At 41.6% G+C, this 25,558-nt stretch overlaps 1 protein-coding gene across 4 annotated transcripts in view; it reads left to right on the top strand.

Annotated features, from left to right (window-relative positions):
• TGFBR3 (transforming growth factor beta receptor 3) overlaps window positions 1-25,558 on the top strand; it is a 226,348-nt gene that overhangs the window by 22,986 nt on the left and 177,804 nt on the right. For all 4 annotated transcript variants that reach the window (XM_025395686.1, XM_025395675.1, XM_025395665.1 and 1 more), the window contains one exon: window positions 20,821-20,990. In XM_025395686.1, coding sequence (XP_025251471.1) covers window positions 20,903-20,990 — 88 coding nt within the window. In that variant the 5' untranslated portion in view covers window positions 20,821-20,902. The remainder of the gene's footprint in view (window positions 1-20,820; window positions 20,991-25,558) is intronic.

The raw sequence follows: 25,558 nt of genomic DNA, 5'->3' as shown, positions 1-25,558 counted from the left end.
CATACAGTTTTTTTTTCAATTTGTTTCCGTAAATGGTGTTTAGGCCAGGCACAGTGGCTCACACCTGTAATTCCAACACTTTGGGAGGCTGAGGTAGGAGGATCACTTGAGCCAAGGAGTTCGAGACCAGCCTGGGCAATATAGTGAGACCCCATCTCTTTAAAAAGTGAAGTTTGAATGTAAACTAATTTTGTGTAGTTTGAATAATATTTCAACTTATCTAGTAGAACTGGAAATCCAGAGGAATTTGTTGTGAATGCTTTGTAATGATCCTCATTTGTCTTTTGTAGAAAACTGAATATAATGAATTTGTTCTCAGGGAGGTTGGTGTGTTCACAATCCTGTCATCATCTTTCATTAACATCTTCTAAGTGCAAGACAATAGGGGATCAGTAATCCTAAATAACAGCAGTTCTATTGCTGTGCATTCCTCAGAGGCTTATGTTAATATTCAAGTATAGTAATAGTTCAGATGTATCATATTTGATACTAGTATAGGTGTGATGTGTCTATGAATACTCATACCTGTAAATATAAACAATAAGAATAAATATGCTTGGAAAATCAAACTTGACTTTTAAAAAAAGTTTTTGGCTGAGTGCGGTGACTCATGCCTGTAATCCCAGCATGTTGGGAGGCCGAGGCAGGTGGATCACTTGAGGTCAGGAGTTTGAGACCAGCCTGGCCAACATGGCGAAACCCAGTCTCTACAGAAAATAAAAAATTTGCCGAGTGTGGTGGTGCACACCTGTAATCCCAGCTACTCCAGAGGCTGAGGTGGGAGGATCCCTTGAGCCCAGGAGGTGGAGGTTTCAGTGAGCTGAGATTGTGCCACTGCATTCCAGCCTGGGAGACAGCGAGGCTCTGTCTCAAAAAAAAAAAAAGGTTTTTAATTTTTGTCTGTAGTTTTGTAGGCCAGTTTCCTTTCTTGTTTCTTGCGTATTATGTAGGTTTTTTTTTTTTTTTTTGAGACAGAGTCTCACTCTGTCACCCAGGCTGGAGTGCAATGGAGCAATCTTGGCTCACTGCAACCTCTGCCTCCTGGGTTCACGCCATTCTCCTGCCTCAGCCTCTCGAGTAGCTGGGACTACAGGCACCTGCCACCACGCCCAGCTCATTTTTTATATTTTTAGTAGAGATGGGGTTTCATCGTGTTAGCCAGGATGGTCTTGATTTCCTGACCTCATGATCCACCCGCCCCGGCCTCCCAAAGTGCTGGGATTATAGGTGTAAGCCACTGTGCCCGGCCCCGTATTATGTAGTATTGATTTACCTTTATTACATTTACCACGTTAGGGTCCCATGGATCCTATTTTAAAATAACTTTCAAAATTAGTCTAGTCCCTTCTTTTTAAATCTTAGCATTGCACTTACACTACAGAGTAGCATTTATTTAGGATCTCATTTAGTCTTCTATGCTTTGCTCTAGTTTACTCAAGTAATTCAACAAACACTTATAACCTCCTACTCCCTACTAGGCTTATGGTTCCTGGTCTTGGAGCTTGGCAAATTAATTGTCCTTATTCAGTGCTCTGACAGCGGGGGGGCCAAAATGCCTTCAGGTTGCTTAGGGGTTTCTTACAGAAAGCCTTTCGTTTGCTTGAAGGAAAGTGTTGCTCCATTCTTTTTTTTTTTTTTTTCCCCTTCTTTTTAAGACTCAGAGGAATTAATTTTTCTCTCTTGCATGCAAACTTGGTTGTGACTTGTGAAAGTCAGGTGAGTGCTTGTTTTTCTGAGGGCAGAATCGGAGCCTAAGAGCCCAGGGAACTCAACTGTCCTTTGAGTTTTAAGAAGGTGATCACTGCTGACTTCTTTAGTATATAAGTGATGACCAATTTCCTGGGTTCAAAAATCTGTGAAAGGACCTGACTTTACATTTTAAGATTAACAGACAGAACAGTTAGAGCTTAGACAGTGGCTGTGTAAGTAGTAACTTTGCTGAAATATTTTGCCTGGATGATTCTGCTCTGTGGTCATTTTGAATTACCCCTGTTCTTGATAATTCATTTTGAAATGTATTTTTTGTGGTGCTTTCATTGCTGTTGGTTAAAAATTGTAATTGTCAGTTTTATTTTTAATTTTAATTTATTTACTTATTCATATAAAAAATATATAAATATATGTAAAATCTTACATATATAAAATCTAATATATAATCTAAAAATATGTATAATATATTTTATATATGTATATTTTGAGACAGAGTCTCACTATGTTGCCCAGGCTGGTCTCGAACTCCTGGGCTCAAGTGATCCTCCTGCCTCATCTTCTCAAATTGTTGGGATTACAGGCATGAGCCACTGCTCCTGGCTGTCAGATTTATTAGCTACTAAAGGACAGTCTTCTTTTTCAGTCTTAACAGTTATTTAAAAGTGATTTTATTGCCATTTCCATCAGTCTACTGGAGCATTTTTCTTATATTTTTAAACTTATTTAAAACAATTGTAAATTTTAAAAATGTTAACTTTTTTGAAATTTGCATAACTTGAGTTAGATAAATGTTTTTAGGGACCTTTAATGTAAAAGCAATCTTGTATTGCCACTAGGAATATAAACAATTTGGAATTTAACAGTGAATCTAGGTTATATGAAAAGCTAACCTTTAACACATAACAGTGAGCCTTCAGCAGATTGAGTGAGGGCATTTCTGTAGGAAGAAAATTAAGTGTACCAAGAGCCATAGCAGTAATTTCTGTGGTTCTACATCTTCAGAGTAACACTTGGAATGATAGCATTGTTTCTTTGCAGCATTTCATAAAACACAAGCTGTTGCTAATTTGTTCAGTTTCTAGTCAAGCTGAAATAAATCAACACAGCTTGGAAGGGACTTACAAGAAGGATCTGGGTTCATTTCCTGGGCTCTGTCCATTTCTAGATTTCTTTATTTTATATCTTTTGAAATAGTACATTTGTTTGTTAACTAACATTGAGCTTTATTTTCTGTGCTTGCAAAGTCCTTGCTTAAGAATCAGCACAAATTTCCAAGCATTCTTCCTCCCCTCTTGAATAATGATTTTGATGTCTTGCTCTCTCAACCAAAATGTGTTTTTGAAATAACATTAATATAAATTCTGCATGAGGCTACTCTCATTTGGAACTTATTCTTCATTTTTTATTCTTCAGTTTTTCAGGCCAAAGATGAAGACTTAATAGGCTGACAACTGCTTATGAGGGATAGAGACCATATTTAAAACAGAAGGTCTGGAACAAGAGCCCCAGAACGATGCCTTCAGGCCATCCTAATGTGCCCTGCTGAAGATAATTTTTTTGGTGTGGAGGGGGGCAGGACAGGGAGCTTAATGTCTGGTTTTTGTGCTGGTGTTTCTGTTATGTTGAAATCTTCTTCCAGCCTGGGAAGAGGATTTAGTTATATGTAGAGCCTGGCAAAGTTGATTTTTAGACTTAGATTTTAATGGTTTTTTTTTTTTTTTTTTTTGACAGAGTCTTGCTCTGTCGCTTAGGCTGGAGCGCAGTGGTGTGATCTTGGCTCACTGCAAGCTCTGCTTCCTGTGTTCAAGCGATTATTGTGCCTCAGCCTCCCAAGTAACTGGGATTACAGGCGGGGGCCACCCCTCTGGCTAATTTTTGTATTTTTAGTAGAGACAGGGTTTTGCCATGTTGTCCAGGCTGGTCTCAAACTTCTGGCCTCAAGTGATCTGCCCTGCCTCGACCTCCCAAGGTGCAGGGTTTACAGGTGTGAGCCACCACGCCCACAAGCCGACTTTAATGTTAAACTGTTGCCAAGATAATAATTTAGAATTAAGTCTGAAATGTTAGCTCTATCCTTACTTAAAAAAATGGTTATAAAGAAGCGTATACTCTCTGGACATTGGACTCCTAGTGAAAGGGGCCTTTGGAGTTGGGTGCTGTTTGCAGGAGGATGAAACACCTGCTTTTCTGTCCTTCCAGGCATATAATTCATTTCTCTGGTATATGCCGAAGGTCAGGTTTTTTGTGTAAAATTGCTGATGGATCATTTGTAAAAACACATTTAAGTTGATTAGTCCTTGAAAAATGATCTTTAGAAAACAGTCTTTACAGATACTAGTCCTTGAGCTTTCCTGTGGATCAGATTGCCTTGGGCGAAGGTCTGCAGTTTCACAGGCATGACTCACTACCTTTTATAGGTGAGAACATCACATGGGCCAGGTGGAGGGTCTAGTAGAACTCTGGATTTCTTTTTAAATTTGTATCATACTATTTTGCTAATGGAAACTTGACGAATACTTAAATCCATCTGGCAAGTGAAAAGGGTCCCTTTTGGGAGTATTCGTTTTGTTAGCATTTTTAGTGATTTATTGTTTTGACAGTGTGATATTGGTCCTTGGATGCAAAAATACTCTGGAGACTATTTGGAAATTTCGTTTTATAATTAACTAACTGTGTGATAATTGCTGGAGCATAATGTGGCTTTTTTTTTCCTTTTCTTTCTTGGAAGGTTATTTGAGGTGAAAAACTTAGATTCTAATCACAAAGCCTTGTGTTCATGTGGTACCCTGAGTACTTTTGTAAGATACTCACTGTGTTACTGTGAGTTATCTCTTTTATGGTTTTTTCTTTAAAACAAAACTCTTCTGACTCCCCATAAAGAATAAGTATCTCATTTTGTTATATTAGATTTTGTGCAGTTGGCTGGCAAATTAAATTTAACTTTGAGGGAAAGCACCATTGACTCATTACATACATTTTGCATCATTGCAGTATAAGGTCTTCCCTATGTGTGTGGGAGAAGTTTCTGATCTAAATGGGCATGTTTCCTATTGCTGGTCTATCTTTTTGCCAAAACCTTTCTGAATAGACATTCCTATTCATTTTCTTATTTTCGAGACTTTAGAGAGATTGTTACTTGGTATGTATTCGTGATAAATCATCCGAATCCTGAAAAAAAATACTTAGGCCAACAACCCATTTTGTAAAGACACTTGTCTTTGAGCTTTTAAGCTGTCATACTCATTATTCATTACAATAGCTGTACAGCCATTGGATGTATCATGTTTTTTTGACACAGGAGCTAGGGGAAGGATGACCTACTAGTTGCATTTCACATTTTTCCATATTTATATCTTTTTTCAATTTGTGGCATCTTTATTTCATTGTTAGAGTGGTTGTTCTCTAAGATGTTCCAGGTTTTAATTTCATTCACTGTGTGGGCTAAATAAGGAGCTTTCCTGTAGAACCAATTCTACTAAATTCCTGAAAATGTCAATTAAAAATTAGCCAGGCGTGGTGGTGTGGGCTTGTAGCTTCTCAGAAGGCTGAGGCAGGAGGATTGCTTGAGCCAGGAGGTTCGAGGCTGCAGTGAGTCTTGGTCATACTACTGCACTCCAGCCTGGGTGACACAGTGAGACCTTGTCCCTGTCCCCACCAAAAAGAAAAAAAAAGAAAATATGAAGAAAAAAGAAAATGCTTCCAAAAGGCATCCCATCTAGATACCATGCTGGTGAGGGCTTTTAGTCATGTTTGGGTGGGAGATAGCTGAACACAGAGCAGGATTTCAATGGGTAGGGAGGCTAGGAAAAGGAGGGGAGTGTCTAATTTGTTGGGAGAAAATCCACTTTTGCATGATAATAAGGGATTTAAGTGTTTTCTTTGGAGTTAATATATATTTCAAGTAGTTAGATAGGTAAGATGTTTGCAAAAGAAATTTTGCTAAGGTTGGGGTTCTGTAGTTGGCAACTCTTGTAACCATGAAGATCCTGTTCTCTAAAGCCAGGAAAAAGTAGTCTGTTTCCAATTATGTATCACAAAAAATAGTGAAATTAAGCCAAGAAAAATGATCATTTGGGAGTTGGATTGCTTTTTTTGTAGAGGGTAAAGGAGAAAGGACTGTAGACACACATTTTAAAGAATCTGCTAGTTTTTCTGTTGGCTTTCAGATTTTTCTCAAATACTCTGTATTGGAAATTAAGAATAATTTTAGGATTAAAGGCTTTTTCCTCCTTCGGCTTCTTTTCGTTTCTCAGAGAGCAAACAGAAGAACATTTAGGCAGTTTTTGCTGACATGAAGGGGTTTGAGTCCAGTGTTCTGGGACCCAGCTTGTTTTTGGTAAAGCCTTTTCCTGCCTAAATGGTCCCAGGTTATGGGCTCACAGCATCATGCCTGGTAGTGGTGCTATGGTTTTTGTTATGTGAATTTGTTTTACCATGCTTTGAACTGAAATGTAGTCCCTGCTGCCTAGCATTATTCTGCTGGAGGAGAAAATTAGGGATGTTAGTGTGGGAAGGGTATGGAGGTGCGAAGCCTAGCATTTGGATGATGTGTGGGTGAATCTATTGTCCTCAGCACTTGTCAGAAGCCAACTAGCCTTTCCGGATGCCTACTGCTAGTTTCAGGATTAGTGGTCCTGTGAGACCTAGGTGTTAACTAAGAAATCTCCTTTCCACCGCCAGAAGATCACCCCCGGCAGGTCTTAGTTCCTGTTTCTCATACCTTACACCTCCACAGAGTGTTGAATAAGACTTTCCTGATGCTACATAATCTTTGATAACTCTTAGTCTTGTCACTGAGGCTAATGTGTTTTAGCTCTTGGTGCTTTTCTTCTCACCTCCCATTTACTCTCCTGCCTGCTGCTGGCTCCCACGCCCACCACACCCCCATGAGGTGCTAGAAGAGGTGCGAAGTGCAGAGTGCAAAGTTGCATTTGCTGCTTTACTTTCCTTTTTCCCCCATTTTTTTTTTCTTGGTTTCCCTGAAATGAGTTCTCCTGGTTTTCCTCTTATGTTCCAGATGTCTCTTCAGTCTTCCATTTCGTTCCTTTTTTTTTTTTTTTTTTTTTGAGATGGAGTCTCACTCTGTTGCCCAGGCTGGAGTGTATTGGCACGACCTTGGCTCACTGCAATCTCTGCCTCACGGGTTCAAGCAATTCTCCTGCCTCAGCTGCATACTCCCACCCCCCCGAGTAGCTGGGATTACAGGCGTGCACCACCACGCCCAGCTACTTTTTGTATTGTTAGTAGAGATAAGGTTTCGCCATGTTGGCCAGGCTGGTCTTGAACTCCTGACCTCAGGTGCTCTACCTGCCTCAGCCTCCCAAAATGCTGGGATTACAGACATGAGCCACAGTGCCTGGCCCAGTCTTCCTTTTGAATGCTTGATCCCTATGGGTTGACATTTTCCAAGGTTCCATTTTCCTTTCTTCCCCTCTCCTTCCCTCCCTTCCTCTTTTCTTTCTCTTGTCTTGGGTTGCTCATATTTCTGTGCTTCAATATCAACAGCTCCCAGTTTTTTCACACCTATATTTCCAACAGCCTCTCAGACAGTGCCATCTGGTTTTTCTGTAGGTTTTTCTATTACAGTCCAAAAGCCACCATATTACTTCTCTGTGGTCCATAGTCTCCACAGCGTCACCTTCTATATTTCCCATGTCCCTTCTTCTCTGTGGGGGTTCTTGCTTACTCTTCCAGGCTCTCACTGCTGCCAGCTCCTCTGGTGGGGCTTCATGTGGCTCCTCCTGGCAGGTGCTTCTCTTGCTGACTCATGAGAATGTTTTTTCTTCCTTCGGCAGATTCCCTAGAGCAGGATCGAGTCTTACCATCTTGGTATCCTAGGTGTGTACCATGGGCCTGGTTTATAGATATATTGAAAAATGGAATTCTTCATTTCAGCCCACTTCAGTTATGACTTTGGGGAAAGGTCAGGCTTACAGTTGATATAAATTATAGCTATAGAAAAGACACAGGAAATCAACTCAGAATCACAGAGTTTAGGGTTAGAGTGGGGCTTAGAATAATCTTCCTTAAGTTTCTCTAAAGATGAGAACAACCAGAGAACGGTGTTCCCCTCCCTGCCCTTCTGCAACCTGGTTCCCACCCAATAGCCAGAACGATTGTGATAAACCCTAAGTCAGATTCCTTCATTCCCTTGCTTAAGACACTCTAGGCTGGGAGCAGTGGCTCATGCCTGTAATCCCAGCACTTTGGGAGGCTGAGGCAGGCGGATCACAAAGTCAGGAGTTTGAGACCAGCCTGGCCAGCATGGTGAAACCCCATCTCTACTAAAAATACAAAAAATTAGCCTGGCATGGTGGCACGTGCCTGTAATCCCAGCTACTCGGGAGGCTGAGGCAGGAGAATCGCTTGAACCCAGGAGGTGGAGGTTGCAGTGAGCCGAGATTGCACCTGCACTCCAGCCTGGTGACAGAGCCAGACTCCGTCTCAAAACAAAACAAAACAAAAAACACTCTACTGTTTATTCTTGCCTTTCTCAGAATAAAAGCCAAAATTCTCACAGTGATCTGTAAAGCCCTGCACAACGAGCCCACCACTCTCATGCTGGTGACCCAGTTGACTTCCCTCTTGTGCTCTCTAGGCTGCTCACTCTGCTCCAGCAGCCACGCCTGATTGTTGGCCCTTGAGCACGCCAGATACGCTCTGTCTCAGGGCCTTTGCACGTGCTGTTTCCTTTGCTTGGAATGTTTTTCCCCAAATAGGTACAGAATTCGCTTTTGTTAGGTCCTTATTCAAAACAGACAAACCGAAACCTCACACACATACTTTGTCTCTCCCTTTTCTGCTTTGTTTTCTTAGCATTGGTCTCTATGTAATATATAATTATGTATCTTGTTTATAGTCTGTTTCCTCTAGCTAGAATGAAAGCTCCATCAGGGCAGGGATTTTTATGTTTTGTTCTCTGTTGAATACCCACACCTGGAACAGTCCTGGCATGAAGCAGGCACTTGATAAACATTATTAAATTAATAAATGAATGAGAAGCATCATTTTATGACTTTTTTTTTTTTTTTTGGGACAGGGTCTCACTCTGTCACCCAGGCTGGAGTGCAGTGGCACAATCTTGGCGCACTGCAACCTCTGCCTCCTTGGGTTCAAGCCATTCTCCTGCCTCAGCCTCCCAAGTAGCTGGGATTACAGGCACATGCCACCATGCCCAGCTAATTTTTTTTTGTATTTTTGGTAGAGACGGAGTTTCACCATGTTGGCCAGGCTGGTCTTGAACTCCTGATCTCAAGTGATTCATCTGCCTTGGTCTCCCAAAGTGCTAGGATTACAGGCGTGAGCCACAGCGCCCAGTCCATTTTATGGATTTCTTATAGCCCCAGTTATAGGTGTACTCAGGGCATTAAAAAGGGAAAATTGGGCCAGGCATGGTGGCTCAGGCCTGTAATCCCAACACTTTTGGAGACTGAGGACAGGAGTTTGAGACCAGCCTGGCCAGCATGGTAAAAACCCGTCTTTATTAAAAAAATACAAAAATTAGCTGGGCTTGGTGGCAGGCACCTGTAATCCCAGCTACTCGGGAGGCAGAGGCAGGAGAATTGCTTGAATTGGGAGGCGGAGGTTGCAGTGATCTGAGATAGTGCCACTGCACTGCAGCCTGGGAAACAGAGTCCCTGCTTACAGGGACTGTAGTTGAGGTGGGAGAATAGCTTGAGCCAAGGAGTTTGAGGCTGCAGTGAGCTATGATCAAGCCACTGCACACCAGCCTGAGTGACAGAGTGAAACCCTATCCCCCTCTCCCACCACCCCCTCAAAAAAAGAGAAAACCATCAGATCTCGGGGAAGGAGAATCTGATTTTTAAAAAACCTCATTTAAGACTCGTTGGACTAGAACACTGACCTCTTTTTCATTGTCTGACTGGAAGCAGCACCCGTGGGTCCCCCCATCCTTACAAGTGGTTTGGGAAGACTCCCATTTTATGTCTAACAGGCATGGGCTTGCTGAGGTTTCTCTCTGCCTGTGGTTTGCCCTTTAACCTAGCAGGCTACAAAGATGAAAAGCAAACACAACATTAAAGAAAAGAGCTAGGGAAGAGGGCAGGGAGAAACAGGGCAGAATTTCCTTGCAGCCCTGACATCTTGCCTTGTTTCTGTGCCCATCCCCTTGTCTGGTCACACAGTCCCATCCAGAGCTGCCTTGCTTGGGGGCTATGTTCTGTCTTGAGACTTTTAGGCCAGATGACTCTTGAGGAGTTTTGCTTTGATGTTCTAATTTCTTTGAAAATAAATCTTAATTTTAGGCAAAAAGGACATTGGAGAATGGATTATTTAAAATTAAATTACCATCTTTTGAAGTGAAGTTTTAACCCTTCTCAAGATAAGGGGTTGTCACTGAAATTTCTGCTTGCTTCTGCTGGTGGTGCTAGTGGGAAGTCAGGATTGGCAGGACCCCGTCTTGTGAAACCAATACCTTAAATCCACGGGGTAATAAATTCAGCTCTGAAGAAGTGTCAGACTCTTGTGGGTAGGATTATGTGGAATGGAGTACATAATTTGTATTAGTGTAATAGTAAAGTTAGAGGAATTTGCCTCCTGCTCTTATTGAGATAACATCGGCATGGTTCCTACAGGGATAGGAAGCCCAGCCAAGAAAGTCAAAGGCTTAGGAGGAAGCTATTGGCCATGTACAAAGCCTGCAGTGTCATTCACCCTGGGATTCAAAGCTACCACATTGAAAATAAATTGTCTGGAATGGAACTGAGTTATCAGTGAGTAGTTAAAAATAATCATAGCTACCATTTCCTGAATTTCTAACAACATACTAGGGAGTAACTGCTTTATTTATTAATTTAATCATCATAACAACCCCATGAAGGAGATAGAATCATTATCTCTACTTTACAGATCAGGCGTGGAACTTTAAGTAAGTTGCCCAAAATTATATTGCTTAGAAAAGTCAGGTGGGGGATTTGAACTCAGGTAGGCTGTGGGGGCCCCACACTTTCCACTATGCTATACTGTAGTCTGCTTCTAGGACAAACCAAGCATGCTCTTACCTCAGGACCTTTGCATTCGCTATTCCCACTGCCTGGGAGGTTTTTCCTTTAGATTTTGTTGTAGCTTTGTCTCCTACCTCTGTGCTTAAATGTTACCTTGTCTGGGAGGCCCTCTTTGACCACCCTGTCTAAAATAGCATCCCTCCTGTCATCACTCTCTCTCCTTAACCTGCTTTATTTTCCTTTCCTAGGTCTTATCAGGCCTTGACACATTATTTGTTTGTTGTCTGTCTGTCCCTACCTTTAGAAGGTAAACTGTGTGAAAACAGGGTGTGTTTAATTTGCTGCTATGTGCCCACCTCCCTGAACAGTGCCCAAGACAGGGTAGGTGCTAATAAATGTTTGTTGAGTGAATGAATGAAGTCAACTAAAACTGCTGATCAAGGCCTGCCACCCTGGTTTCAGAACAAAATAATTTGTCCCTTGTGTCGGATCTCGTCAGACTACCCACCACCAGAAAGTGAGAGTCCATGCAGGGCCTGGTTGATATCTACAGTGGCTTAGTAATAGGCACAGTCCCTATCTTTTTTTTGTAAGTCAGCTGTTTCTGGAGGATTCCCTGTTTGTAGTGGTTAAGAGCATGGGCGTGGAATTACACAGACCTGGACTTAAGTCCTGGTGCCAGGATTTATAAGCTGGTGACTTCGGGTTGCTTAGCATGGTTTTTTTTTTTTTTTTTTTTTTTTTTTTTTTTTGGTGACAGAGCAGAGTCCCACTCTCTCTGTTGCCTAGGCTGGAGTGCAGTGGTGCCATTGTAGCTCCCTTGCAGCCTTAAACGTCTGGGCTCAAGTGATCCCCCTGCCTCAGCCTTCCAAGTAGCTAGGAATATAAGCATGCGCCACCATGCCTGGCTAATATTTGTGATTGTATTTATTTGTTTTTTTTTTTTTTGAGAAACTCATGATATTCAAATTATTTTTATTTTTTCTATGTTTCCCAGGCTGGTTGTGAACTCCTGGCTTCAAGTGAGCCTTTGGCCTCTGCCTCCCAAAGTGCTGGGATTATAGGTGTGAGCCACTGTACCCAGCCTTGCTTAGCATCTTGAAGCCTCACTTTTCTCACTACAAAATGGAGTAAAGGGCATCTCTCTCCTTGGGTTGTTGATAGGATTAAATGAGAAATTGTGATATACATGATAGGTGTTCAATAGGTGATAGCTGAGACATTATGTGGGTTCAGAAGAAAGCAGAGATGTCAGCTTCTGACAGGAAGGGGAATAAAGTATAGACACTTGATCAACCACAGAATAATTATAAAGCAGCATGTGGACAAGTCTTGGCTTTGCAACTAAGTAGCTGTGTAAAGCTGGGCCAGTTGTTGAGCCTTTCTAATTTTTGGTTTGCTAATCTGTAAAATTAAAGGGTCGGAGTAGATACTACCTATTTCTAGCATTCCAAGTTGGCTCTGACTAGAAGATAATGTGGAACGAATTATACACAAAATGTTAAGTGACAGAATGTTCACAGTAGGATGGGATTAATCAGAAGTCCCTTTTAGAATGAGGTGAGGACCATCAGTAGAGTTCTTAGACTTTGAGAAATAGCATAAAAATGGCAGATTGTGATACAATGGGCAGATCTGACAAAATTCAGGCTTTATGTGTGCTTACATTGTTGGGAAGATACTGCATTTAAATAATTTTTGTTTACATAAGTTATATATTAAAATAGCTAATGTAGTATTAATATTCTATTTATTCTTACGTTGTCAAGTTGAATATTTTTCTTGGATAACACTTTCCCGTTTTGTGAAGTTATTCCTGCTAGCCTTTACATAATCATGCATTTCAGATTTCTACAAGTGTATTTGAAGTCTCATTTTCTAGAAGGGATTCAGGATTATTAGTCCATGTAATGACAATTATAGTATGATATAGAATAGAAGATTTTCTTATTTAATTTCTTCATATTAGAGATGAAGGAAGTAGGACACAGAAGGTCTGAGCTGGTAAAACATGCTGATGGTTGCACTCCTGCCTCCTTTTCCTTTGAGGATGCCTGAGGTTCTTGTGCACAACTCTTATTTGTTACCGAGAAATGTTCTAATAACTTATCCTGCTGTACTATTTTTTCTGTTTTCTTTTTGTTTTTCCTTTTTTTTTGAGACAGTCTCACTTTGTCGCCCAAGCTGGAGTGCAGTGGCGCTATCTCGGCTCACTGCAAGCTCCGCCTCCCGGGTTCACGCCATTCTCCTGCCTCAGCCTCCTGAGTAGCTGGGACTACAGGCGCCTGCCACCACGCCCGGCTAATATTTTGTATTTTTAGTAGAGATGGGGTTTCACCGTGTTAGCCAGGATGGTCTCGATCTCCTGACCTCGTGATCCGCCCGTCTCGGCCTCCCAAAGTGCTGGGATTACAGGTGTGAGCCACCGCGCCCGGCAGTTTTCTTTTTTTTTTGAGACAGAGTCTTGCTCTGTTGCCCAGGCTGGAATACAGTGGCATGATCTCAGCTCACTGTAACCTCTACCTGCCGAGTTTAAGTGGTTCTCCTGCTTCAGCCTCCCGAATAGCTGAGATTACAGGCATGTGCCACTACACCCAGCTAATTTTTGTATTTCTTGTAGAGATGTGATTTCACCATATTGGTCAGATTGGTCTGGAACTCCTGACCTCAAGTTATCTGCCCACCTTGGCCTAACAAAGTGCTGGGATTGCAGGTGTGAGCTACAGCTCCTGGCCTGTACTATTTTTATTGTAGTATACACAGTAGTTTTTTATACCTGTAGTCTACTGTGGTACCTTCATTAGATGCCCACTGTCAGCCAAGTGTAGGTAGACTATGATCTGCCTTGCTGGAATTAAGACAGTGGGAAAGCCGTACCTGGAAGGAAATAATTACGTAGTAATTATAACCTGAAGGGTTGGAGGGTTGGATTGTACTGCGTTCTAGGTGTCCAAGTTTAACTTGGTCCAAGGGAATCAGAGGACGCTTTCTTAAAGAAGTAAGGCTTATGCTGAGACCTAAAGATGTTAGAAAGTGACCATCCTAGGGACCATGGAGGGATGTTGAGTTCTGATATAGTGAACATCACTTTTGGAAGGTGAGGACTTGGCCTTTTTGTGGGACTGAATTGACACTAGTGTGGCTGGAGTGTGCGGAAGATGAGCTTGGACTAACTAGACAATGGTTGGTGGCCATGTGAAGTTTTGCTGTTTATCTCAACAGCAGTGGGCAACCATTGAAGAGTTTTAATTCTTAGTGTTTCACATGCCTGGGCTGTAAACCACCAGACCCGGCGCACTTTTAAATTTTTTGTAGAGACAGCGTTTCACTATGTTGTCCAGGCTATCGAAAGCTTTTTTCAATGGCCACGTGCTTGCTAGGGCCTGAGGGAGGATGACTGTTGTCCTGAGAATATTCTGATATGCTGAATTTTGCTTGAATAATTACAGCTTTATGATTTAAACCTTTCTGAGGACAGCTGATTCCTCACTCTAGGTAGCTTGGCTGGTTTGGTGGCAGTGCCAGATTGAGTTCCATAGCCCCTAGGCCAAACCCCTGCGGCTAACTGGGAATCATCAGATAGAATCGAGAAAGACCCTGCAGCCCGATCCCTGTAACTTATACCGGAAATGTTGAGGCAGTGGCTTCACCCCCATTTGAACAGTTTGCTACATTATGAGTATCTTTAGAACCTGTACCTTGTATGGAATTTGGAATCATTATTTTTTGGTGATGGAGGGAATTTTTGAAATTCTGGATGATAAAGTCTAATCTCCAAAATAACACAAAATTTGCTATAAACAACTTTCTGTTGCCTTGCTACTAGTAGTTTGCTTATTTTCTTTTTGAAAGTCTAGGTATATTTTAAGCGTAAAAATACCAATGACTATTATTTATTTAAAATAGACTGTGTGGGGCCAGGCGCAGTGGCTCACACCTGTAATCCTAGCACGTTGGGAGCTGAGGTAGGTGGATCACCTGAGGTCAGGAGTTCGAGACCAGCCTGGCCAACATGGTGAAACCCTGTCTCTACTAAAAATACAAAAATTAGCCAGGTGTGGTGGTGCATGCCTGTAATCCCAGCTACTTGGGAGGCTGAGGCGAGAGAATTGCTTGAACCCAAAGGCAGAGGTTGCAGTGAGCTGAGATTGTGCCATTGCACTCCAGCCTGGGCGACCGAGTGAGACTCCATCTCAAAAAAAAAAAAAATTAATAAATAAAATAAAATAAAATAGACTGTGTGGGCCATGTATTGTTTTAGGTACCATGCCTAATATTCTGTCTCATATATTATAATCAAAATATTGCTACCATTTTACAGATGAGGGAGTGGTAGGGGCTAAATGACTTGTCCAATGTAACACAGCTGGGTAAGCCAGGGTTTGAACCCCCAAATATAGTTCTTTATTAATTGTAGCTTAAAAGCAGACACCCTTATAAATGAAAAGCTACAGAAACCTTTGGATGCAAAAATCTTAAATGTGAAAAGGTGGTTCTTAGAGTATTGCAAGGGTGGGTGAAAAAGCCATCCTGGTTTGTGAGTTTGAATAAAACATGGTCTTTTCCAATTTTGTGAAATGTATCAACATCCACCCTCCCTTTTTCCTGTATTTTGCTTGGGAGTGAGGTGTGTTGTGCTTGGGATAGATGGAAGGGCTTTTAAGGATGGACTGAAGTTCAGCCCCAAGGAAACCAAGGCTGCTGGGGCCAGATCTGTTGATCATGCTCCCAGCCAGGAATGAGGGTGGGCCTGCTTTGGAGGGACAGCCCACCTCACCTCTGAAGGCAGCTGGCACAGAACAGGTAGAGTGGAGTCAGGCTTCTCTGCTTTCCTCGTACCCTCTGTGCCTACTGCCTCCCCTGTGCCTACCAGTACAGGTAGTTCCAGAGTAATCTTCCTCCTTTCTTTTCCTGCCACTGGCAGCCACAGAATGTTGGGACTTTAATCTGACACCTCAGGATAATAAATCTCTTTGGTAGAAACAGCTTGCTAATGATAAATGATAGTTTTAATACTGTACGTGCACAGTCTCATTTGATTCTTGCAACAACTCTGTGATGTAGGTAAATTTCGTCTGTTATAATCTTTACGAAGGAGGAAACTGAGGCTCCATTCTGATCTAAACCTCCATCCTTTCTTGTCTGACATGCTGTGAGAATCTCAACTGATTGTCCAGGCACTCTGGCCTCACTTCAGTCTGTTCTCTGTACAGTGTGAAGGAAATCTTTAATAATCCCATCTGATCACGCCATTCCCTGTTTAAACCCCTCCTTGAACTTATTCCTCTTCTCTTTCCCTTTTTGCTCTGCAGCTCTCCTCCCTCCTGTAATGCTTCCTCTGCCTGCAGTATCATTCCTCACCTGACTTTTTAAATCTTCACTTATCCTCAAGTTGCGGATACTTTTCTTTTAGAGCTCTGATTATATCGTGTAATTATATATTTGTGATTATTGTCTGTTTATCTCACCAGCTTTTAAGCCCACAAGGGCAAAAAACATGTCTCTTTGGCCATTGCTTAGCAGAGTAAGCAGTAAAGATTTGTTGAACGGAGAAACTCAGGAAATTAAATGTCTTGCGTGAAGTAGTAAATGATATTTTTACTAGGATATAAGCTCCCTGAGGGCAGGATTTTTGGTGTCTTTTTTCATTGGTATATCCCTGGCATCTTGAACAGTGCCTGGCATGTAGTAGTAATATTTATTGAATATTGATTGTGCTTGGATGTGAGTCCAAAGATTTCTTATCCAAATCTAGGACTTTTTCTCCCTTTGTGCCAAATCTGTTTGAAGATGGGGATTAGTGTAGTTCTGATTCTGAATCATCTCATGGATATAGCCAGGCCATGTTAGCCATCTAAGGGGAAGCTACTAATTTTTTCTTACTGGCTCTTAGCCTATTGCCAGACATCCATTTTGCCACAGTTTTTCTCTTAGATGCAGCAAGATTTCTCTCCTCACCTTAGGGAATATTGTACCCAACTAGATCCTTTTGAATATTGGTTTAGAACATGATGGTTTTAAGGATTCATTTGGATGGGATTTTTTCAGCGAATCCTGGTCTTTACCTGTGCACTCTTTTGGGTCATGAGGGCATGAGGGGCAGTGCACTTAATGGACTCAGAAATAAACCCAGGGGATCTCTGAAATTAGCAGCACATTTATTTATGTATTTATTTATTTATTATTTTAAAAAAAACCATTAAGTCTCCGAATTTTCTTATGTTATTGATGAATACTAAGTGTTCATCAACTCATCAAAGTTCACCTACCTTTTAAATGGAACATGTTGCTTTGAAATGTGGGCAAAATGACTATTATTCCAAATTGCTCTTTCACGATCTCAGAGTATCCAATTTATATTTCTACTTTTTTTTTTTTAATACTTTAAGTTCTAGGGTACATGTGCACAATATGCAGGTTTGTTACATAGGTATACATGTGCCATGTTGGTTTGCTGAACCCATTAACTCATCATTTACATTAGGTATTTCTACTTTTTTTTTTTAAGTGAAAGCAAGTTTATTAAGAATGTAAAGGAATAAAGGAATGGCTACTCCATAGACAGAACCTATATTTCTTTCTTTCTTTTTTTTTTTTTTTGAGATGGAGACTCACTCTGTTGCCCAGGCTGTAGTGCAGTGGCATGATCTCGGCTCACTGCAACCTCCGTCTCCTGGGTTCAAGTGATTCTCCTGCCTCAGCCTCCCAAGTAGCTGGGATTACAAGCATGCACCACCGTGCCTGGTTAACTTTTGTATTTTTAGTTGAGCCAGAGTTTTGCCAGGTTGACCAGGCTGGTCTCGAACTCCTGACCTCAGGTGATCTGCCCAGCTCGGCCTCCCAAAGTGCTGGGATTACAGGCATGAGCCACTGCACCCGGCCAGAACCCATATTTCTAAAGAAAGCATTTAGTTCATAAAGTCCAGAGATTCTTTGAGGTCAAAAAGTCAGGATTGGGAGTCCCTGGTGTTTACAGTCAGTGTGGTAGAACCTCACAGAAGAAAAGAGGAGTTTATATTTCCTTAGTTTTATCAAAGCTACAACTTTTCGGAAGCCTTCAGTCCATCCAGCATTCTAACTAGGAAACTGATTCCTAAGTTGGGTGTTAAGGCACTGAGGTGTACAAGTTGTGGCCAAAACTGGAGTTCAGCTGAATGAGAATGACACGCTTCCCTTTTGCTTCCCCTCTGCCTTGGGAGCCTTTCACCACACTGGGGAGATTAGACAAAAACCTTCTGCAGTTTATTTTCTTTTTGAACAAGTTACATTAGGGAGATAATTTTAAGCTAAAAGAAGAAAAGCTCCCTTTTTGTTACAAACAGCAGTGTGCAGTTTCAACTTGTCCAGGACTTCCTCAGAGATGTTTTAAGATCCGGTGTAAACTTGCTGTGGTTTGCCTTTGGGCATCAAACTGTTTAGCTTGGCTCTATTATATTCGTAATTGCTGCATTTTAATAATTGCCCAATATTCTTGTCAGCAATTTGCAGCCTATATTTTTAATGGAACCATTTGCCTTTCTTTTCCACAGGTTCTTTCAGACCTGGTTTAAACCCCTGGATTAACACAGCACAGACCCTCAGACCCACTGCAGCTGTAGGCAGGGTGACGCAAGCTCATTAAATATTCCCAAAAGCCTCGTGTCGCTTACAGTTTATGTGCTTCGTAAAATCCTCTGGGAAGTCATCTTCTTCTGAGATCTCCTTACAGGGTTTTGCTTTATAAAAGTTGTCTTTAACATTTGCTGAAATAGCATATTCTTCCAGAGAGGTTTTTCCTTATCAAAATTATTACATAGGCAGGAGGCACTATAGTTCTTGTAAACCAGTTCACTAATTTAGGGAATCTAATATTCTGAAGGGAAAAAAATAGACACAGATACTCTTTGTGGTGGTTTAATTTTTAAGTTAACAGAGAAGATTTCCATGTGATCAGAGTTGATGTGGAATTATGGTGACAGAAATGTTGGACTTTGAGGGATAATTAAGTCAGTTTAATGGCTCCCAAATTATCTCTATAATTTAGTCAGCTTTTGAGACAAGCTGTGTCATTGATGACTTATGCCTCAACTTGACTGGTAATTTTGTTCTTTTAGTGAGTCCACTCTTTAGCTTATCTCCTTTTGTCTGTTGTAATGTTTGTTTTTCACTAAACAAAAGTTTGAACTGGATTTACAGTAGCTAAGACTTACATAAATAACTATACCTTAATTTCTCCACTTTATTGGTATAAATACCTCAAAGAGAATGGACAGGTAGTGATACAGTACAGTAATCATAGCTAACATTTATTTGGTTGGTTTTTATGTGCTAGGGATTGTTCTAAGCATTGTGTATGTATATTAACTAACTGAATCCTCACAACAGCCTACCATACATTTCCTACCACAGGATATGTTCATTCATGAAGAGTTCATGAAATGTTAGTTGCCTAACATTACCACTGGGGCAGAGTGGATTCACACCCAGGCAGATTTTTTATCTTTATCATCATCCATATACTATTCATACTAGGATTTTAATCACTAACATATATCAAGATTGAACCATAGTGCCTCCTGCCTATATAATAATTTAGTTTTAAGACATATCTAAGAAATTCTTTTTGAAATTGGAACTTTACTGTTATCATTTCTGGATAGGTAATACTTGCATAGGTTATTAATACAAAACCCAGAAGGGAATTCAGTGAAAAGGCTTCCGCTGCCTCCCACCCCTGTCCTGCAGTCACCCTATTCATAGGCAATGTTACAATTGCAAAGAGCCATTTTAAATATCTTTCTCTTTGACAATTGATGCAATAGACTAAGACCATTTAATTACAAACTCATTAAAAATATTTTTTTTTGTACTGTATCTTCACGCACCCACATTGGCTTTGTCTCTGAAGGTAGCGGGCAGCTCCTGTTGGGTGATATTTCCTGAGTGAAGATAATAAGGCCACAACCCCCAGGTGTGTGAGATGGCGCCTGGAAACTCCACCATTCTGCCTTTTCCAGGACCTAGATCAGGGAAGGTCTTTGCACTTTTACCCATAACTTTTATTCTTGATGAGAAGGAACCATGCCTGCAGCATAGTAAATGCTCAGTAAATGTTTGTTAATTGAACTTCTGTGAGTTGTGCCAGGCTCAGGGATAGAGGGCTGGAAAAATATGCTTCGGAGTGTCTAAATCAGTAACCATTAGGGCCATGTGAGGAATATTCAAGTTAGGCAAACCACCACAAAACTCTCATTCAAGACTCTGGATAGGAAAAGATTAGAAAGAACCTTCTAGATCCTCAAGTCCAGTAACCAGATAGTCTCAGATGGGCTGAGAGACAGGGAAGACTTTTCTCCTGTTAAAATGTTGGCAAACAGTTGAAATAAGGACCTTGCCTTTTTACGTTTCTTTATTTTTTTCAGATTGCTTCTCAGTGCAACTTAATTTGATCCTTGTGATAACTCTGTTATTATAACATTAGATTGAGTCTCTAATCAGAGCTGGTTTTGTTTTCTTGTTGGCACTAGGGTTGCATGTATCAAGTGTCATTGATAAGTTTGGTACCACAACTTAACTGGTGATGTTATATTTCAGGTGCACCTTGATTTTCTTCTGTAGTCCTGAAAATTCTCTATAAAACCAAAGATTTAAAATGTCAAAACAGGGCCAGGCGCGGTGGCTCACGCCTGTAATCCCAGCACTTTGGGAGGCCAAGGCGGGCGGATCACAACATCAGGAGTTCAAGACCAGCCTGGCCAACATGGTGAAACCCCATCTCTACTAAAAATACAAAAATTAGCCAGGTGTGGCGGCTCATGTCTGTAATCCCAGCTACTTGGGAGGCTGAGGCAGGAGAATCGCTTGAACCCAGAAGACGGAGGTTGCAGTGAGCCAAGACCATGCCACTGCACTCCAGCCTGGGCAACAGAGCAAGACTCCATCTCAAAAAGAAAACAAAAGTCAAAAACAAATATGTCATTGGCAAAAGTATTTGCAATAAAAATCTTTATTAGGTAGTCACTGCCCTCAGTCTAGTTTGCTTGAGTGCTATTTGGCATCTTTTAAGATAAATTTCTTATATTATGCTTTTCAGAAATTCTCCATTTAACTTTAGTGCCCGTTTGTGAAGTTTCTTCATTAAGTTTGCTTATTGAAATTTGTTTTACAGGCAATTTGAAAATTGCAAGGAGGGACTTTAAGACTACTTCTGATTTGCAAAGATTGTGCTCTGAGCAGGCTGAAGTGACTGGATGAGACACACTGTTGGAGAAATAAAAATGACTTCCCATTATGTGATCGCCATCTTTGCCCTGATGAGTTCCTGTTTAGCCACTGCAGGTAAGTTGCATAATATAAATTGCATGTTTGTTATATATTTTTGGATACATTTTGTCCCAGTCTCTTTAGTTGAGAGGAATTTAGCCCATGTGGTGTTCATGCAGAACTTGAATATTTATGTTCTTTAGGGAAATAAAATATTTGACTTCTGTGTAGATACATAATACATTGGTCTGTGCTATATTTTACTAGGTTGGTGCTGGCATTGTCATGTTAGTGATGCAGATACCTGGCTAACCTTGGTGGAGGAAGGAAGAGAACAAATACGCTAATGAATAATCCCACTTAATTTTGTTACATGCATAGATTGTTTATATATATATATATATATATATATTTTGAGATGAAGTCTCACTCTGTTACCCAGGCTGGAGTGCAGAGGCATAATCATGGCTTACTGTAGGCTTGACTTCCTGGGCTTAAGTGATCCTCCCACCTTAGCCTCCTAACTAGTTGGGACTACAGGTGTGTGCCACCATGCCCAGCTAATGTTTTATTTTTGTCTCCCTATGTTGCTCAGGCTGGTTTCAAACTCCTGAGCTCAAGTGATCCTCTCTTCTTGGCCTCCTAGTGTGCTGGCATTACAGGTGTGTGCCTGACCTGTATTTACATTTTTGTCCCTGAATAAGGATTTCAAGAAAGCATTTTTGTCTTTTTCTTTATTAGCAAATGAATAGATCTTCTAGATTGAGGCGACACTCTTGACGTAGGCTGCTTGGGAGGTATTTAGTTTTGCCTATTTCGCATATTTCAATATGTAACTTTTTTTTTTTTGAGACAGAGTCTTGCTCTGTCACCCAGGCTGGAGTGCAGTGGCCTGATCTCAGCTCACTGCAACCTCCTCCTCTTGGGTTCAAGCAATTCTCGTGCCTCAGCCTCCCAAGTAGCTGGGACTGCAGATGCCCACCACCTCTACCTCCCGGGTTCAAGCGATTCTCCTGCCTCAGCCTCCCAAGTAGCTGGGACTACAGGCGTGTGCCACCACGCCCGGCTAATTTTTTGTATTTTTAGTAGAGACGAGGTTTCACCGTGTTAGTCAGGCTGGTCTCAATCTCCTGACCTCATGATCTGCCTGCCTCAGCCTCCCAAAGTGCTGGGATTACAGGTGTGAGCCATCTCCCCCGGCCATAAATATCTTGAAAGAAAGTTGCTAGGCCTTTTTTGTTGTCATTGTTTTTTGAATGCCAGTTTATGAATTTGAACTGCCCATTCTCTATTTTTGTCTATCAGCAGTTTCATTTCGTCTCATTATTGAAGTGCTATTTGCCTTTTAGCCTTTGTATTACAATGGAATTGACTTAAAATCTCATTGAGAAGTAGTAGAAATGCCCCCCTGCCAAAAAAAAAAGAAAAAATGACAGAGAGAGAAAGAGGGAGAGAAGCGGCTTGATGGAAAATATGCTGTTTTGATGACAAGATATTTAGTCTCACCTTGTGGGTTTTAGGCTGGGCTTTCTGCCTTCATTGATGCCTGGGTCAGACTGAAAAACACAACTGAAGAAGGCACTTTATGGGAAAGGAGTGAGTTTGATGGCCCTGTCCAGCCTTGATGAATTTGATAGTGAATCAGTTTTGCTTCAGATCTTCCTTTCCTATTTCAAGCCTTTGGGAAAATACACACACAAGTATATATATATTTGAGTTGAATACACACTCAAAGCTTTGCCGAGGTGGAAGGGACAGTAGAGTTACAGATTTTTTTTTTTTGGATACAGAGTCTCGCTCTGTCTGTCACCCAGGCTGGAGTGCAGTGGTGCCATCTCGGCTCACTGCAACCTCTGCCTCCTTGTTTAAGAGATTCTCCTGCCTCAGCTTCCTGAGCAGCTGGGATTACAGGTATGAGCCACCACCCCTGGCTGAATTAGAGATTTTATAATAGCATGAGGCAACTGATAAATAATTGTACAGAGGTATGGATGCTTTTTTGGTGTCGAAGTTTTTTGGTTGTTTCCCTTTTACAAAATATAGTAGATCAAATGAATGAAGAAGAAGAAGGGAAATTTTGTTTTTTTTTGAGACAGAGTCTCACTCTGTCACCCAGGCTACAGTGTAGTGGCAAAATCTTGGCTCACTGCAACCTCCGTCTCCTGGGTTCAAGCAATTCTCCTGCCTCAACCTCCCGAGTAGCTGGGACTATAGGCGCATGCCGCCACGCCCAGCTAATTTTTTGTGTTTTAGTAGAGATGGGGTTTCATTGTGTTCCCCAGGCTGGTCGTGAACTCCTGAGCTCAGGCAGTCTGCCCGCCTCGGCCTCCCAAAGTGCTGGGATTACAGGTGTGAGCCACTGTGCTTGGCCGAAAAAAAATTTTTTTATGTGCTAATATCTAATATTTTTCTCTGTAGGCCCAGCATACTTTATAAAATGATTTTTTGGGCATTCTGGATAAGCTGAATTTAGCTCATCTGGGTAGTTATAACAATGAATATTTCAAATAATTACCGTGTGTCAGGCCTCAAAGTTCTTTACATGTATTATCTTATTTCATCCTCATAAATACTCTAAGAAGTATAGATACTTTGATTATCCACAGTGTATAAGTGAGGAAATGGAAGCACAGAGAGGTGAAATAACTTTCTTAAGGTCACACAGCTAATAAATGGCAGGTGGAACTATAAACCTACTTTTACCAGGTTTGGAGATTGAGCCTTTAGGCTTCTGTGAGGAAGGATTGATTTGAAGGGCCTTTGTTTGGAAAGAATGGGAATAGGTTTGTTTTGAGCCATTTATGTCCTCCTGAAATATTAAGTAAATCATTTACTCACTGATCCCTGCTAAGTACAAAGCACAGTAATAGTCACTTAGGGATATACATGCAAAAAATGTAAGATTCATTCCCACCCCACTTTTTTTATTTTTGGAGAGATGGGGTCTTGCTCTGTTGTCCAGGTTGGCCTTGAACTCCTGATCTCAAGCGATCCTCCCACGTCGGCCTCTCAAAGCACTGGGATTAAAGGTGTGAGCCACCGTGCCCCGCCACATTCATCCCTTCTTTTGAGTTGCTCGTACTTTAGTTAGGCTTATAAAATATAACCATATGACCAAATAATGAATGTATGGTGAAAGCCAAGTAAAACCCAAAGACCTCAGAGGGGTCATGAGGGGGAGCCCTGTGGGTCAGAGCAGCCAGGGAGGGCTTTGTGGAAGCTCTAGATCTTGAGCTCTGTCTTGAAGACTGGGCAGAGTCTAGGAAGAAGAAGGCGCTGAGTTGACCAGATGGGAAAACCTGGCCTAGTACAGAATGTGGCATTTAGGTGCTTAATTTTTTTTTTTTTTTTTAATGATGACATGGAGAGCTGGTATGGAAATGTAGCAGGAGGTCTATTTGGAAAGAAGGATGGAGTAGATTATGAAAGATCTTAAATATCATAATAAGGCCTGTGGATTTTATTCTGTGGTTTGGATGCTCTCTTCTTCCATCCCTTGGAGCCAAAGGCATGCACTATTTAATCTTGGAATTCAAACGGTGGCCTCAAACAGTGAGGCTGAGTATGTAGCCTCATTAGCTTCAGACCCAGCAGCGCTCGGCTCACAGGCTGTCATTTATCAAGGGCTTGATCTGTGCCAGCTAATTTATTTTGTCTTTAGAAGACAACTCTATGAGATGGCTATTCTTATTATCATCACCTCCATTTTACAAACAAGGAAATTGAGACTCAGTTTGGTTAACAATTTGTACAAAGTCCTGGAACTAATAAGTGACAGAGTTGAGACTTGAACCTGGCAGTTTGGCTGTAGAATCCAGCCCATCAACCACTAGATCCTCCTCTAGGGAGGAGACCCTCTGTGTGGGATGAATAAACCTCTTCTTGATTGATTAAATACCAGGTGAGTAGCTACCAGTGTGACATCCTGGAACCAGATTCAGCCCCTTTGGCCTCAGAAGAGACAGACATAGGTCGTCAGAGCAGAAGGACCCTCAAGTAATGGGCCTTCTTTATTTGTATTCTCACTTAACCAAAGTGGCCTTAAAGCTGTAAATTGGTGGGAAGGTGTGGAGGTCTGGTAGCAGAGGGGTGAAGGTTGTCAAAAGCCTCTTTTTGTTATATGGCCAGAAGAGGGACAGAGCACAAGGGAGTACATAAATTGAGCCCAAGTTAGAATCATGGGAGCCTGCTTGTTCCAGCTCAATGGGTTTGTCTGGGCCTTCGGTAAAAACCTTTCTTTCCTTCTCTGCCTGTGGTAGAGAGTGAATGAAGGAGGTTGGGGCCGGGTGGGTGAGGGGAGCAAGCCATATCCCAGTGTTAGTGTTGTTTTGTCAAAACTCATGCTTTTCGGCTGGGTGCGGTGGCTCATGCCTGTAATCCCAGCACTTTGGGAGGCCGAGGCGGGTGGATCATGAGGTCAGGAGATGGAGACCATCCTGGCTAACACGGTGAAACCCCATCTCTACTAAAAATACTAAAACAAAATTATCTGGGTGTGGTGGCGGACGCCTGTAGTCCCAGCTACTCGGGAGGCTGAGGCAGGAGAACAGTGTGAACCCAGGAAGCGAAGCTTGCAGCGAGCCGAGATCGCGCCACTGCACTCCAGCCTGGGTGACAGAGCGAGACTCCTCTCAAAAAACAAA

This window comes from Theropithecus gelada, chromosome 1, assembly GCF_003255815.1.
Source record: "Theropithecus gelada isolate Dixy chromosome 1, Tgel_1.0, whole genome shotgun sequence".
NCBI lineage: Eukaryota > Metazoa > Chordata > Mammalia > Primates > Cercopithecidae > Theropithecus > Theropithecus gelada.
The sequence above is the reverse complement of the archived record's forward strand: the minus strand, read 5'-3'. Positions and strand labels throughout refer to the sequence as shown.